Source organism: Zootermopsis nevadensis, unplaced genomic scaffold (assembly GCF_977971745.1).
Source record: "Zootermopsis nevadensis isolate Lab colony 2312 unplaced genomic scaffold, Znev_1.0 Znev_ptg000019l, whole genome shotgun sequence".
Classification (NCBI taxonomy): Eukaryota; Metazoa; Arthropoda; class Insecta; order Blattodea; family Termopsidae; genus Zootermopsis; species Zootermopsis nevadensis.
In genome coordinates this window covers 3,439,654-3,457,468 of record NW_028259151.1, presented here as the reverse complement: position 1 = coordinate 3,457,468, position 17,815 = coordinate 3,439,654, and the positions used below count along the sequence as shown (strand labels likewise).

General features: G+C 37.8%; 1 protein-coding gene across 9 annotated transcripts; it reads right to left on the bottom strand.

Annotated features, from left to right (window-relative positions):
- LOC110829399 (uncharacterized) lies at positions 1–16,839 on the bottom strand. 9 transcript variants are annotated; one of them, XM_022063080.2, is made up of 11 exons: positions 16,707–16,839; positions 16,136–16,363; positions 13,168–13,446; positions 12,320–12,398; positions 7,781–7,809; positions 5,278–5,396; positions 4,773–4,902; positions 4,462–4,677; positions 4,230–4,358; positions 2,480–2,621; positions 1–243 (listed from the first exon to the last, which is right to left on the bottom strand). In XM_022063080.2, exons 1-11 carry the CDS (start codon positions 16,717–16,719, stop codon positions 210–212), a joined length of 1,398 nt encoding a protein of 465 aa, XP_021918772.2. In that variant the 5' UTR covers positions 16,720–16,839; the 3' UTR covers positions 1–209. The 9 variants fall into 9 exon arrangements, with proteins under 9 accessions (XP_021918772.2, XP_021918774.2, XP_021918777.2 ...); XM_022063082.2 differs by having other exon boundaries at positions 7,781–7,806; XM_022063085.2 differs by having other exon boundaries at positions 13,168–13,401.
- Positions 16,840–17,815: the final 976 nt, after the last annotated feature.

Below are 17,815 nucleotides of genomic sequence, written 5' to 3'. Positions count from 1 at the left end.
TTAGAGAGAGAGAACTGATAAGTTGCAAATGCAACCTATTTCATTTATTCAAGTGCATCTTGATACAAAATCATTTTTTGTATATATATACTTAAAAAAGTTGAAATGTTTGATAGTCTTGCTTGACACAATATGTGATGACGGTTTATTAGCCTGTCACTTCACACAGCTTTTCTTTGTGATTACACAAATCAACATCAATAATGGATCTAATATGGCTTTGACCTGTCACGTCCACGATCACTGAAAAAAACAACAACAGTATGTGATATTAGTCAACAAGTTCTGAGATCAATGCGCTACTAAAACCATCAACAGTAAACCCCCTATTTAACACTTACCTGGAGATAAGCTTTTTGTACCTTCAAAGAAAAACATTAAATGGGGGTTGAAGGAAATCAAAACTTTTAAATTTCCCACCTTTTGTGGAACCAAAAGATCAACAACAATGTTAACAAGAGACCATTACCAGTGCCTACCCTAAACCATCTTATCACAACACCAAATTTAATACATTACAAACTATAACACTGTGTTGGCATTAAATAATACAAATTACTGAACATGAGAAATACTGATGTGGAATAAGATTTTACAGATGTAGTTATATTTGGTTCACATAAATATCAATTTGACACAAGCTACTTCAACATATTACTTTTATTTTATTTTATTCACAAACAGTAATAAAGCAATCTAGAAATGTTTAAATTAGTATTACACATGAAAATATTAAATTCAATATTTAACTATTTAATGATACACATAAATAATAAATGTCAGGAAAAAATTATGACAATGTTTCAATCTTGCAAAAGCCTTTTCCTGCACAGTTCATAGTTGACAAGTTGAGAAAGATGAAGATCTGTCAGTATTATACCTCTAAAAACAATGCAATGTCATAACCAAATGAGGTACTATCCCAGCATTTGCCTGGTGCGCCTGAGTAAAACAAAATCCTCAGTCAGGATACCTGACATCTGGGCCTTGATTTCAACCTGGGATTCCCAAATATAAAACTGAAGCACTAACCAATCAGCTGTTGCAATATTTTATTGAATAATAACAAACAAAATTAAATGGAATGCATAAACTCCTTTCTTACACTGCAATATGGAGTTCTTGCAAAAACCTTAAGCATAGCACACTTCTTGCAGTCCGAAGCTTTTTTTTGCATGCAACTGTTCAATATTTTATTCAATAATAGATGGAAGTCAAACAATTCTTTAATTTTTTCAGGGGGCCATAATATTTCAACGTCCTGCCATTTTCACACATTCATTCGGCTCAGTTAATGGTGAGATCCCACAAAAACCTAAAATTTGATCGTTCATCCCAGACAAGCTGAGAGGGGCAAGTCCTAATTGCAGCTCATAAAAAGAAGTTTACAAAAACAATGACATGAAAGTCAAAAAGAAGAATTTCAAACAGCATGCCAATGTTGAAAAAGCACACATTCCAACATGGCATAGTACCAGACATTCCTGACATTTGTAACAAAATAGCAATACAAATAATACTTCTCATACAAAAAGACTTTCTGCTCAATCCAAAACAACTTTAACACAGAAGTACTCACTTAGAATCATGCCATAATAAAAAAGGAATCAACTGAAACATATTCCACACTAGGTTAACCTATTAGCCATCATTTATCAAACACTAAAAATCTGAATAAAAAATATCATGTTTTATTTGATGACACTGAATATGATAGTACAATTCATTTTATAGTACTTATCACCAAATGCAACATTTCCAAACACTGGGCAGAGGCAATCACTATGCTGCATAAGTTACTAGAGACATGCAATGATAGTGACAATCTTAATAATGCAAAATTTACGAGTTGGGACATACAAATTTTCCTTCAACACTAACATAGTAAACATTTTCATATACAAAATGCACATAAATCCTTAAATCTAAACAAACAATAACACATTAGTTAACCCTCCCATGGGTACCAACTTGTTGCAGTGAGAGCCTAGGACCTGATAAACCAGACAGTCATGTCAATGACCAGCTTGCTAGCAAGTGGTGAGGAGAAACTCACAATGGGTAGATGTGACTCAACAGCCATGGAGAAGGCAGCGTGTCTAAGGAAGGTTGCAAAAACAAACATCCTACGAGCTCAGAAGCAGAGGTGGCAGCCCTACTATTGAGCTCTGCACAGTGCTTGTAATGCAGCCAGAGTGAACTCCTTCCCACTGATAAGCCTTAAAACTCATATTCCATTACAAGTCTATAACTACTGCTCATCTGACAAATGAGACAAAGGAAGATCAAAAACAAGGTGGGGAGGAGGTGTAATAAATTAGAGGCCAAAACAGGTGATTTGCCTCATCCATGAAAGGAAGATGATGCTGATGACATTAGTTACATGCAGCTTCACTCAGGACCACAAGAAACATCCTGTAAATGCAGAATTTCTACAATTAGGGCTCCACTACAATTCAGTAAATGAAAAGTAACTTACCCTCCACCCCTCATGGGACCACCACGTCCTCGTCCACCTCTATCCATTCCTCCTCGTGAAAAGCCTCTTCCACCTCGGTCACCACCACCTCTGCCACGGAATCCTCCTCTGTCCATCCCACGGCCTCCACGTCCACCACGACCTATAAATATAAGGTTAGGAATGTGCAGAGCCATGATGCAGACCTCAATTAGGTAAGTATCCGGACACCAACGCGAAACTGTCTTCTAAGTGTCCCTCGGATTTACTGCCCAGTAGCAGACATTAATACGGGGTGGACCCACCCTTGGCATTTCTTACAGCTCTAACTCTGCGGGAGAGACTGTCTACCAGGTGTTGGAACGTCGCCAGGGGAATGGCCGACCATTCTTCCTGCAACGCTGTAGCAAGCGTAGTTAGTGATGTGGGTCATTGGGGTCTGGCGCACAGTCGCCTTTCTAGTTCATCCCAGGTGTTCAATAGGATTGGGATCGGGGCTCTGGGCTGGCCAGTCCATTTCCGGAACCTTATTGACCACAAACCACTCGCGAACAGACCCTGCTTTATGGCAGGGAGCATTGTCATGCTGAAACACAGTTATCATCTCCGAACTGGTCTTCTACCGTAGACAACACGCAGCTGGTCAAAATATCCTTATATCCTTCCGCCTTTAACGTGCTCCGTAGTATTACGAGAGGACCAAGTCCCTTCCATGAAAAACACCCCCACGCTGTCACCCCACCTCCGCCAAATTTCACTGTGGGCACTATACAGGCCAGCATGTAGCGTTCACCTAGCATTCGTCACACCAAAACCCTCCCATCGGACTGCCACATGGTATAGCGTGATTCATCACTCCAAATCACGCGTCTCCAGTCGTCCACAGCCCAGTGGCGGCGCTCTTTACACCACTGAAAGCGGCGCTTAGCGTTCACAGGCGAAATGTGCGGTTTATGGGCAGGTGCCTGGGCTTTGAACCCGTCCTCGTAACTCCCGGAGCAGTCATGGTGCTAGGTGCACAATTATTGGCACTGCAGAATTCACGGGTGATGGTATCACACAATGACATGCGATTTTCCCGTACCACCTTCTTCAATGTTCGACGGTCCCTGTCAGTCAACACACATGGTCTACCCGGCCATGGTTTTGTTGTGGTTGTGTCTTCCCGTTTCCACTTCACAATCACGTCCCTGACGGTCGACTTGGGCAACTTGAGAAGGGCGGAAATGGCCCTAACGGATTGCTTACTGATGCGGCAACCAATAACCATACCACGTTCGAAGTCACTGAGCTCCCTTGCTCCACCCATTCTGTCGGTATCGCGTAGCACTGAACAACATCGAGCCCTCTGCCTCCTTTTATAGCAGCAGCGGCGGTCGTAGTGATATCTAGGCTTGAGTTTACGTTTAGAGGGGTGTCCGGATACTTTTGATCAGGCAGTGGTCAATTAAGCAAAGGGTAAACCTGACTCTTTACCTCCTGTGACAATTGAAGTGTAATTTTTGAACTTCACATGACAGTTAACCCTCACCATAAGCCAATGACCTACTTCATTTTCAAAGGTTACTGTAACTGTCCTCCTCCAGCCATCTACACAGGCCCAGGCTCCACTGATGTTCAAACACCTTCCAGTGCCTCTGGTTCTTCGCAAAGAACAATCCCAAAAGGGATGTCATTCTAACCCTCACAGAATTCAAATACAACCTCAAAGATTGTAAAAAGACATGTACAAAAACTTTCTTGGCTCACAAGATGAAACTATAAAACTTACCAGGTTGATCTCCACCCCCAACTCCCTCAGGTCGCTCTTGGTTACAACGATTGCATTCAGTTCGCCATGAGAAGTTTGTGTTGCCACATTCTGGATTGGGACACTTCCAATCTCCATCACGACCAAAACCTAAATCACATTCCTGTTATCATTCTGCCTGTGTAACATTGTTGTATGCATATAGCCTCTAAATAATTTAAGTGAGCAAAGCACAATGCAAGTTGCTGTTTACCTCCACCACTCTCAACACGAACATTGTCCCTTCCTCCTCCACGCCCTCCTCTGTCCATGCCACCACCCCGGCTGCTGCCGCCGCCGCCACTGCTGCCACCTCCACCACCACTGCCACTGCTACCGCTGCTGCCACCACGTCCTCCACGCCCACTAGCATAATTGTTCTTATGTTGAGCCATCTGAACTTTGATAATAGATCCTTTGAAGTCCTTTCCTGAAATGTATGTGAATATTACCACTGAACATTCTTCCTGCTTGTCATGCACTTTCTGAGAAAATAGTGCAAGATCATTACATAATACAACTCACCATCAAACCAATCTATTGCCGATCTTGCAGCATTGGCATCATCATATGTAACAGTGGCCTCCCCCTTGGGTTTGCCAGTAATCTTGTCCTTATACATCCATATTTTTGGCTTTCCTGATCTCCTGTCAGTCTAAAATTTAGCAAGTAACACAATTAATAACATTTAAAAACATAGCCCATTCTTTGCTATCAATAGCCAATAATAATAAAAGAGGACTGAAAAGGTGTACTCTTTGGAGCACACTGACATTCCAAAGGTGCTCTTCACACATCATGCAGGTCACTACTGCAGTAATGTGATCCAAGGCCACTTTTGCACAACCTGCCCCAACAATGATCTCATGTCATTCTTGCACCAGTGCATGCATGAACACTGATGTAAAAATTATAATGAATATTAAATTAAAATTGTCTGCTCAGTAATATGCAAATTCAAACCACCATTCAACAAGTATTTAAACATAAACATCCAATCCAATTGTGGAAACCTACTTCATGTACTAACCTTGATGACACCAATTGCACCAAAATGTTGCTGAATGTCTTCTTCAGTCAAAGCAGGATTCATTCCTGACACAAACACTGTGTCTTCTTGTGTGATCATGTCACCTCGATCCCCATAACCTGCAAAACACACACCTCTTGATCCACACTGTAACAAGAATGTCCTGCTTTTACAGTATGCAATACTTTACAACACCTGCCTTGCTAGTACCTACAGAAGAGTCCGCTTATTAAAATTACGCTAATAATGCTTGTGAAGTTATGTCATATGCCATACATTATAATTATATTGCCTTTATATCTTCTGTGAATATTTTGTGACAACACATTTTACCATGAAATGCACATCTGAATGCAATATATGACCAAATTCACAACTGATTCACCAAAGGCCACATTTTATAACCATGATAATGCATACGAGAAACTAGACCACATGAGACAGCTTGTATTACGCTGAATACTATAATGAACCCTGTGTAACTTAAAGCTCTGCACCTCAATGGCCTGTTCTTCATTGCCAGTGGATACATATACACAAATAACACATTTCATTTTAAAATGTACCCGTAATTACACTATTACCTCATATTTCTGATAACCAATTTATTTCACAATTATCTAATGCTTCGTTTTGCATAACTTGATTTAAGTTGTGCTCTTTTTTTTAACTGACAGCTCAACCATGTGACTGTTAAACAATAACAGCCAATTTCTCACCCTCATGGGTTCACGGTGCAATCAAATTACAATGTTGACAGATATGAATACCCTGAAGATCACAGAAACCTCTGAAACACTTCAGCTAGTACCTACTAACATCCCACTTGGGATCATAGTATCCAACACAAGGTTGAAGTCCATTTATTATTCAGTAAGCAAGCAACACAGTGGAAGCAAAAATTATATGTGCATTACTTAACATTCCAATACTCACTTTTCCACCTCCAATATATGTCATCATGGCAAACTAACTTTTGTTTTGAACTGATACAGATGTTAGGGTTGTGCTGAATCAATTTTTGAAATTCTGACAATTAGGCTAATCCAAAACTACCTTCTACACAAATATTTTCAAAGTAAGTATATGGTTACAAAATTTCTATTAATATTTTTAATATTTTCCAGTCCAGAAAGACTCAACAATTCTACACACAATTCAAAGCTGAACATCAGTACAACCCTAATAAAATGTAAGACTATAACCATCATTAACAGTAGCACGACTGTATACAGTGTGATAATAACACATATACCATGATTATTCCTTCTGGTTGGATTCAATCCATATTGTGCTACCAAATAACCAATGTTATTCTTGTGCTAATCACCATACACCATAAAATGTGCCAGTAGCTACCGGGCTCCGGTGTTTCGAACAATATGGGGTAAATGTAGCAGACATTATTGCAGCAAAATGTAATGGTCACTAGGGGCTTATGGTGGTAGAAATGCTCGCACAAACAAGATCGCTGAACCAGATGGCTGATCAAAGAATATCATGGAAGAACTACATTCACATCTGACTGCTCACATTATCGAGTTTCAAGTACATGAGGATATAATAATCATGGAAGTCACCATCATTCTGTGGTGAAGGGGTAATATTAAACACTTCTACAGCAACTAACTTCCATCACTTATTACACTCTAGTTACAAGGCCAAGGCAAATGTCATGTGCAAGACAGTAGTAACAAGAAAGAAGAGTAATCTGAATGTCCAAAGTAACAATTTATCACTGTGAACATTCACTTCAATGCATTAAAGAATGCTCAGAATATAGTACAGTTACACAAAATTAATTTAAAGGGTAAGACATCATAAAATTAGATTCGATAATGTGAAATGCGATAAAATCAGTAAGATGAAAGCAGCCCTTTCATGCGGCTTGTTTTCACTAAAGCTTGATGACACTGCTATTCCATTTTGGAAGCAAAGAAAAATATGTCAAATAGAAACCACACTTGTTCATATTGTACATTAAATGGATTTTAGATTGCCATACAATGACCACCACAGTCTTTCATGTGAATGAAATCTGCAGATGAACAGAACACACACACAGGCAAGAGCAAAAGATAATTCTCCCTGCCCAATATTGACTGATATGCAACATATTACTGTTATATAAAAAAGCTGGCTTCAATAAGATTTCAGACATTACAAGTCAGATCACAATCTATAGTGGAATGAAACTTACCTGATGTCCTCCTTTAATAACAGATTATATTGTATTTAAATTAAAAATAATTAACCATACATTAAACAGAAACTGTTGAGATAAAACCTCATTTCCAACATGTCACACAACCTAAGCAACACACTCACAGTATCAATGTAATTATATTTTACCTCCAATATAACATATTTCTGAGCTGCCAATATGTCAATTAAAGCAAGTGTAATTAAACCAGTGAAAACAAGCCTCCATACTTTGTAGTAACAGGAATCCAAGAAATTAAAACAAATAAGTGGCACCAGGTTTGTATCCTGGTGCGTTTACCTTTGTTAAAACCACCCCTGCCGCCACTGCTAAAACAGAAGCAATAACACTGAATCAGTACGTGGTGTGCATGTGTTCTCGCTTGAAGAGTGTGAGGTCTGATCCTGCTGGCTTAACGGTGAACCTCGGCTGACTGCAGTCACTGCTACAACCACCTGGCTACAAACTTGCAGCTATCCAATGCAACAACTCGTCAAATTGTCAAGTCGGAATCAGTGGACAGGGAATGTGGGATTTTATATATGGTAACATTGCTCATAATGGAATCAACCCAGAAATACTTTCTTGCGATATTAACAGATCAACAAAAATGAAATCACAAACATTTCTTGATTTCTGTAAGTGTGAAAATATCTTTTAGGTCTAATGCATTGAGTAACTGGATGATAATGTAAAATGCAGGCAACTCAGAAAAGAATCTGCAACAAAATCTTGGGTTTCCAGATTCTGGGTGTACAGCCAATTCTCCATTAAGAGGTAATTTACCATGAGAATGCTGAACCCAAACTATAAACATTTATCCATGTAAAAGCATTATACAGTTGTAACTTAATGTTAATATTTAAAGAGAAACTGTCTCCATCATGCTATACTCTACCAATATGCCTGTTACTAACAGTGTAACTGTATTAAAGGAAGAACTAAACAATAAATGGAAGAAATGGTATACATGCTTCACCTGCTGTAAAAGAAAAAGACGTGAACATGGAGAAATGGCTGTATTCTTCTTCAGTCTCCTGAAAATACTAGTATGGTATATTAAAACTGATGTACTCAGAACTCCAGAACCTATTCAGTACATATACTATGAAAGGAAAATAAATTACACCAAAATTCAGGACATAAGGCCTTCATCTCTGCTGAAAGCAGCTACTAAGTTGGTTAATAATAATGAAAAAATTCTAAAGCCCAGTTCCTTTATACAGCTCTTGCAACAGCAAAGTTCTTACATCTGGCGACCTACAGAATTAATTAAAATCAAGAAATAACGACTAGCTAGAATGCCTTATATGAAATATTAAATAGAAACATGCCTGTCAATATACACACCTTCACACCTGGTACACATCCTCACCCAGGAACTGGTCTTTATTTAGTACCTCAGCCTCCATCTACAAATACTTCCAAAAACTGCTACAGCAGACAAACTGCTAACACTTCAGCCATTTACACTTCACCCCCATTTTCTGATACTTAAAGTTACATGAACCTGACAGGCTCATATTAAAGTGAAAATTCTATCTTTCTTTCTATTGGATCAGTAAAGAAATTTAACAGATGCAATTTCTGTAAGTTTTCACATCACACAACTGTTGCCGCACATTTAATTGTTGCCGCACATTTAATTGTTGCCGTATCTGCTAACAAATATCAGAAGCGCAAAAAAGAAAACATTTTAACACTGTCATAGGCAATAAACATGCATATAAACCACCACACTACACAGTGCTATTCGCCGAGTTCACTCTGGACTTTCTGAGTAATATGGATCAGACTGGTCTGTACCTTCTATTCAACACAAACTTTATGCCACCCAATGGCATTGCAAATTAAATGTCTACCAACTGTACACCATAAAACGTGATTAGCAATTGGAAATATTTTTACATTCAACAAACAGGTCATAAAAATAATTTAATTATATGTAGCAGTAGTAAGCTAAAGAATCTTGATATTTTAGAATGCAATCAATAAAAAACTGACTTGACTAGCATTTAAATTGATTGTCACCTGCACATGTGTCTAGCATGCTATTGCATAAGTTGAAGTGCATCATGAGTTCTGTCCACAAATGCATACACATTTGCAGTCTCCTAACACTTTGCAACCTATGTTCTATGTCACTGTATGAACTTAATTCTTAATGCACATTCCTAATTCCACTATCATTATGATACTTTTCAACCATCAAAAAATACTTTAATAAATTCCTTTTTTACAATTATATTTTTCCTTCAGTGTGCAACCAATTAAGATGCATCAGTTCATCAAACTTATTAAGCCAAATGCTAACTATATGTACCAGCTGCTGTTAACAATAAGTAACATGTTTTGTAAGCAAAATTCAGTGGCCATTTCTCACCCATGTCTCTCCTGATTTTCTACTAGATGGCTCTAGCAGACAAATCAGGATTGAGCAGAAATTGTGCAGAGGCAGTGGGCTTGTCACTCACTACTCATAAATGCACACTTCAAAGACAAAGAAACCTCCCATATGGGAGGATGCCAAGGCTCGTCTTTGGACTGTTGCACCATAGAAGAAGAAAAACAACAACAGCAGCATTTTGTAATGATGGCCTCTGTATGACTCTGAGTGTAAACAAGGATTACTTCCTTGAACAGCACTAACAAGTCAATCTTTGTAATGGTGATGTGTTGTGTTTTCTTTGAGGTATGGACTAAATTCTTAATTATTATTTAGACAAGCTTCACATCCAAATGGTTAATCTAAGTGTCAGTAACTAGGTTTCAGAAGTCTTGCAAGAATAGGACACAACTGAACACAATGATGTATGTGCAATTAACTCATTAGGTTTCTTTACAATCATTGTGAAGCCACTAATTTAAAATAGATTATGAATTGGCTATGTTCTCATCTGAAAAACAAAAGTGGTGAAAACGTTCCACAATGAATAAAAACATTAAATTGGTTTATGCAATTCCAGTACACAATGACTACGTGACATGCTGGTAGGCATATAAATTGCAGTATTGGAAAGTGACAGAAGCAAAGTAACATTGATGGTTTTACCATTATGAGCAAAAGATTATGGGACTTGGGAATGTCATACAGTTGGCAAGTCATAACATTACTTAGGATTGTCCATGTCAATTCTTTACAGATTCTCAGAGATTTTACATATTCCAAGGTGCCATTTTCACACAAGACTTGTTTCACGAGATTCAAGGGGTGGAAATTTTGCAGCCCCCTTTCATTTATGAAATCATTTATGCAAAATGAAAACCACTGTCAAGACCTTTCAATACCTCATAGAATTTGACAGAAACCTCTTCTTATATTTAACGCGAACCTCATTATCACAATACCAAAACCATTTTCACCATAACCATTGTACCTTGTACACCCTTACATATACAAAAGGGCTCATTACTTCAGTGGTAAATATGTTTTGTCTATTTACACCCACTTCACTTTTATAACACCAACATCAAAACACTTTTACTAACTTCTAGTTTATATCATCTCCCCTTCGGTAACCTTCATATACAAAAGAATTATTTTTATCAGTAACACTAATACTTGCATGGAAGGTAATAAATAATGGCCTTTACAGCACATTCCATGATCAAGACACTTTGCAAATTTAAATTTATACTGAGCTCGAAACATCTCGTGGATATAATCATGTTAACACATATTGTCACATGTCAAATATATTACACACTACTCTTTTATGAGAACCTGTTGAGACTTAAGAAAACACCATTTTCATTAATGGTAGCACAAAACTATCAGCAAAGAAACAAATGTATACACAGCAATATTTCATCAGCCGAACATCTTCCCTAAAATATGTTGACAAACAATAAACCAGGAGAATATTTTTGTAAGTACTTTTTAACCTTTTATATATATATATATATATTTAGCACCTGGTAATAAACTACTTTAACCATTCTATATTAATCGAACATGTAAACTGAAAAAACCACCTCTGAACCATCATCTGTAAAACAACATTTCAACTTCACACCCCCAAAATCATATCTCCAAATACCAAAAAACTCACCTTGAAGAGCAATTTCAATATTCTCTGATAATTAAATATTATATAACTACACTTCACATTTTCTGTGACAGTGCAGCTATTGTCTAAGTGAGACAGTCAAACCAATGTGCATGTATTTTAAAATTCACCAACCATCAAGTAACATTTAAAAGATAATCTGTAGTATCCACATCACTGATGAAGAAAGCTTTTCCAAACACAAGTTCATGCCAATGCACAACCATGGTATCTTCCACATAAAACAATCCAACAGTTAATATATATCAATTATGCACAACCATGGTATCTTCGACTTAAAATAACAAAATTTGCACCCACCATAAAACGTAACAGTATACATCCAAATTAATGTGTGTGTTGTGTGTGTGTGTGCTATCTGCAGATCATTCTACTCATGCAACCAAGACGTCCATCCAAAAGGATTTCTATCTCGACTGCACGTGCCCTATTAACTTGTAAAAACATTCTCCTAGTTGAACATGTCATGTGTATAATCCTCACTTTTATGAACATTTCCCAACTTAGATTATGCAACTTGTACAATCCTTTCTCTATGAACACTACAGAGAGATGACATTTTTTTTCCAGTCGAGCAGAAGCCATTCCTACAATTCTCTTTCTGTAACAGTTCCCAGTTTACCCAAGGGCTTGAAAAATAATACTGGAATCACAACTATGTTTACTCTATTTTCACAGCTTTCTGTTTTATACCATCAAATAATTTATTAATGTTCTCCCACAGCTCCTAAATAATAAATTTTTATACAGAAATACAAATGTAACTCACCCATAGCCGCCGCCGCCGCCGCCGCCGCCACCTCTGCTACCACCAGAGCCACCAGTCCCATAACCACCTCCTGCATGACCTGGGGGAAAAAATTTATGGTATTCCATATAAAATGAGGTGATTTCCCTCAATCAGTTTCATTTCATAGAACTGTTTGTTATGCTTCAAAGCTGTAATGGCAACTGAACTCAATAAAATCTTCTCAGGCAATCAGCCCTGTCAAATTTTTACATGAACTAAAGAGTTTTCTGAATGTTTTCCATCATCTAATAAATAAAATCATAAATCATTTCGGATTGGGCCCAACTGAGTAGGCATACCCAAAGAAGGACATAGAGTCCCATCTCTGAAACGTCATGGATTTTATTTATTAGACAATGAAAAACATCCAGAAAACTCTTTATTTCAACGAAGCACCATCGTCACAAGCTTTCAGAATTTAATTTACATGAACATTCGAGAACCATCTGTCCCCATCTTCAGGGTTTTGATGTGGCTGGATATCACTCATCTCATATATACACACCTGTCTGGAACTGGTATTCATTGCTAGACCTAGTCAGAGCGGACGGGCAAAGTCAGTGCTCATGTTGTGTGGCCCATATTTCCTATTTCCAGACTGCTTCATCAAGTTTGTCAGGATTCCACGCCCAACTCAAAGTGAAACCCCTGTCCCTATTAAAGTTATTGGGATGTAGGCAGCAAATTTCTACGGCTTCCTTCTAAGGCAGTCCACGTATCCTGTTACTTTTCCTATTCCTAGTGTTGTGGTGTTGCTGACAAAGGAGGAAGAGCAGTCCAAATGCTAGACAACACATAATGAACTCTATCCACACGTATGTACATACCTCCATAGCCCTGGCTGCCATAACCACCCTGTTGTCCTCCATAGCCACCAGACTGTTGTCCATATCCTCCGCTAGATCCCTGCTGATTATAACCTGAATACTGGCCGCCACCACCACTACCACCTCCACCACCGCCTCCACTGCTCTGGTCACCGTAAGGTGGTGGTTGTGTTGGGTAACTTGACTGGTAGCCTCCTTGATGGTGATGCTGCGGCTGTTGTTGCTGCTGCTGTCCTGATCCATAGCCAGATGAATGATCATAAGATGGGTAACTCCCTCCTAACAGCAAAAGTAATTATTAAAATGAGGAAAGTATAACAAACTAAAGAATATCCAACCTAAACTTGGTGCTACTTGTGGAAGTCGCTACTTATGACCTAAGACGTGGTATTTCCAGGGTAAGCCACTGCTTCTATATCATTCGGCAAATTTAAACATCCTTCTTACTGGGCCTATCACCCCCCATATTTTGAGTTCTTGCGAGACACATGATCTCCACTAGGCTGGTTATATCATGCACTATATTTCAAATGAAACAAGTGAAGGGCAAGTTTGTCAAATCATAACAAAAAAAGGCAAAGTGACATTCTGAAGTGGTCTAGGTTAATCTGCAGTTCTCAATGCTTTCATATTTTGAAAAAATATATTAATTGTACTTACCTCTACAAATTTTAGTTTAAAAAATAGTACAATACATGCAACAAATATTCAAACAGAAATTCTTTTTCCTTAAAATTAACAAACCAAGAGTAATCTCAATATATCACATATCCAGTAAACTCCTGATTATCCACATCCATATGCAAACTGTGCAAAACTTATTTTTTTACATAAACACAGAAAAATGTGAAATAGACTTTTGATATCTTTCTCTACCAACTTCAGGAGTAGAGTTGGTTTCTGGAGTGTCTTCAGAAGATACAGTCAACAACACCTTTATTTCCTATTTTTTAAGCTTTACAATCAATGTCAATGGTAAGGTGGGGAGGTTTGTTCCAGTGAAATGGGGATGGTTGTGGATCCTAAGGTAGATGGCTGAAAAACATAAGAAAACCGTACGAACAGTAAAATATAAGCGCAAGTTACTTAAAAAATCTGATTGTTGGCCACATTATTTGCCACAGATTATGGGGTAAAGGCCAAGTACATCCACAATACCAACAATCTCAGAACTTATGTGGTTTTACATAAATCCAGTGAGGCTGAGAAGATAAGGGTGGGAAGAATGACAGTAGAATTCACACTACCATTAACTGACGAGGATAAACAGTTCACAAAAACAAGTGACCACTACAAACTACTTCTCAAATCAGCTGTGTAAAAACAGTTATTTGTCAGGTTCTGTGAATGCACAAAAAAAATATTTTGGGTTATCTGTGTTTTTCAATTATTTGTGTTTCTTTTCCGCATCATTAGTCTGGATAATTGAAAGTTCAATGTACTGCACGTAATCAATAGTTTGTAACATAAAAGCAAAATCAAGACCCTCTATTTGAAAATATGCTCTTCTATGAGCATGATAAAAATCAGTAAAGAAGGAAAATTCTTAAAATGTCCCGACACAAAACACTTGTACTCAATATTGTTAACATCTTTATAAAACATATCTGAACAGCTGGGCACATTCAGAATGCCAGGGTACATAAAACATGTGGAAACTTGTTTACTCTGATTACAACATAACCCTTTCTTACATACTCACAGGCCACAAGGTTATAATGAAGACAATTTACTAAAATGCTATGAGTATTTATTAAAAAATTTACTACATTTGACTTTGTGGAAAAAGATTGGTGGCCAGAGATCTGATAATATCAGAAATCTGTTATTTCATTTATGAAAAATGTCTTTAGACAGGGACAGATTATATTTAGAGCACTTAAGAAATTTATTTTTATCCTCATTTTGGAGAACCCTACAGCCTCCCAAACACCGGTAATCCTACAAGACTACACAGCATCATAAACCAGAAGACAATCAACATCATTCCTCAACTGCAATTTGAAGAACACTTCAAAATCTACCTGATCTGACAGTTTCACTGCATTTCTTTGAGAACTATAGCATATTTTTAGCCACAGATAAAATATAATGAAAAATAAACTAAGTGCATCTATACTATACCACATTTAATGTCTGTTACTCAGAAGACAAGCTCTGACCCTGGCAGTGCAGGCAGACATTATGGGGGAGAACATACAGACCTTTAAAAAAAAACTGTAATTCTGCACAATTTCTAACTCTGCTTTCCCATCTAAACAGTTTCGCTGTTGCAACTGACACTCCACAATAGTCTGCTGTACTTTCATCTGCATGGAAAATAGGCAAATCAACTTTTTCCCACTGCTCCTCTACATTAATGATTCAAATGATATATCATCTCCCTAGATTCACTATGAATTATTTACCTTCATTTTGACTGCTGACCACTTTTAAAGTGTTCAGTTTTTCTCGTAAACACTAAGACAAAAGAAAATGAAGGACAATGAATTGCACACAGAACTCAACAGGAGTACAGCGCAATGTTTTCTCAACTGAAATACATCAGTTTCTAGTGGCTGCAGGTTATTGGGACTGGACTTCCATACTGCCAAGGCCAAAGCTTTCTCACAGAGTAACAGACTATAAATGCCAGTAAATCTGGTAACAATATAACCTGTCACTAAATTTCTATCTGCCCAACAGTAGAAAGGCATGTTTCAAGGAGTACGAACATTTTTTACTTCAATAGCACAGGTCTTAATGTTCTGGAAAGTTAAGTGAACATTCTAATTTTGCCAAGACCATTTAAATAAAAACAGCTCTAATATTATAACTGATCAAACTTCCTCATGTACTCTTGAAACACCATACATTATAAAATCAACTAATGCGGTCCAAACATAACTGTACAGACTTTCCAATATATACATACAGAAATTCATTATGAATTCAAAATACAGAAAGTATAAGTAGGAATCCATATAACCTTGCTGAGAGTATGATGTTTGGTCACCAGTGGTTCCATAGTTTCCATAACCTTGTTGTTGTCCCCATGAACCCTGTTGGTTATACCCACTTTGATCATATCCTTGTGTTGACGGATAATTCGGGGCAGCAGCAGTTGCAGCTCCAGCACCGCCTGCTGCTGGGGCAGGCTGCGAATAACCTGCATAGCCCCCGTACGCTGTACCTCCCGAATTGTAATTTCCGTACTCTAAATGCAAAACGAACACATCAATCCATAGCCTCACTACTGAACCGTATCATTGAAAACACACAAAACGGAGGATAATGCACAAAAAAATTTCATTCATCGCAATGTCCGTATTATGAAACAGAATTTACACGTTCCTAGCATATTTCTATTCGAACATCCAACATAAGCCTACCTGTACATTCTGACTACAATTCACAAACGCCGGCAACGAATACTCCATTAGGCAACTCATTGAAAAATACTGATTTTAATATTAATATATCATTACTTTGAATTGGCAACAGGATGTTGCAATTAAACAAATGTGAAACAAATAATGACTTGATAAAACATTACTTACGATTATCCCCCATTTTCTTCTAACGCGTCCTTCCTTGTTAGTGATGCTACGCGGGATTGCAAAGAAGCTATAACAATCACTGAACGTATAGGTACTATCGTGCATACAACGAGATAATGTCAGAGAACATAAACCTGGAGCTACTTTCTATTTGTTATGTCAATGAATAGACCAATAATATCACACAAAATTCGTTAACGTATCAGCAACTACAACTGACATCTCTTAACTCTGCATTCCTCTACCCACAGTCCTTCAAAAACGACAGTACATTTTACAATCTATGATAAACAATCTATTGGCAACCCTGTCAGATTCCCGGATATAAGTAAGGGTGGGGTGTAATAATAATAATATTTTATTACATTCCATGGATCCATAAGACAGTCAGATGCGCACATGCGTCTGTTTAAACGTTGGCTCTTTTTAGCGCCCCTTCAACTATGGCTCCATTAAACAATTTAATAATTTGCTAACCTCTGGCGCCGACCCTGATTACGGCACTTCAATGCAATGCTTCAAAATTCTGTGCCTCAAGAGCAAGTTCCCGCCCATCATATGCTGCCATCTGTGTGCGATGCACCCTGCTCTTGTATCATCCAGTTGTCTCGTTTCTGTTTTTCCCAAATCAAATGTTGGTGTAAATCAATTGCAAAAATTAATATTGATGACAAATACCATTATCTAAATTAGTAAAGGTGAGATTTTAAGTTTTCACAGCGTTGGAAATGACTATGTTCTGGGCTGTGACGACGTTGGTACAGGGTTTCGCAAAAGCACGACAGTCAGCTTCAGACTCAACGACGTGAAAAACTCAAATCCTACATACTGTACTTAGCGTTCAAAGCTGAGACAGATTCGTCCCATAAAAAATTAGTATCTACCTACTAGTCTACCCGGGGTGACAACCTAGAGCATCGTTAAACTGCAAAGACTGGGCATAATGTCTCATACACACACTTGTTATTGAATGACCATGGAAACCGAAAGTAAAACATATCAAAATTCAATTGGCGTGTGTGACAGTCTTTTTTCACTTCATTCTCTAAGCCTCATAACACTTTCGTCACGCAATATGATTTAGAGTTAATCGATCTGCAGTGCAATGG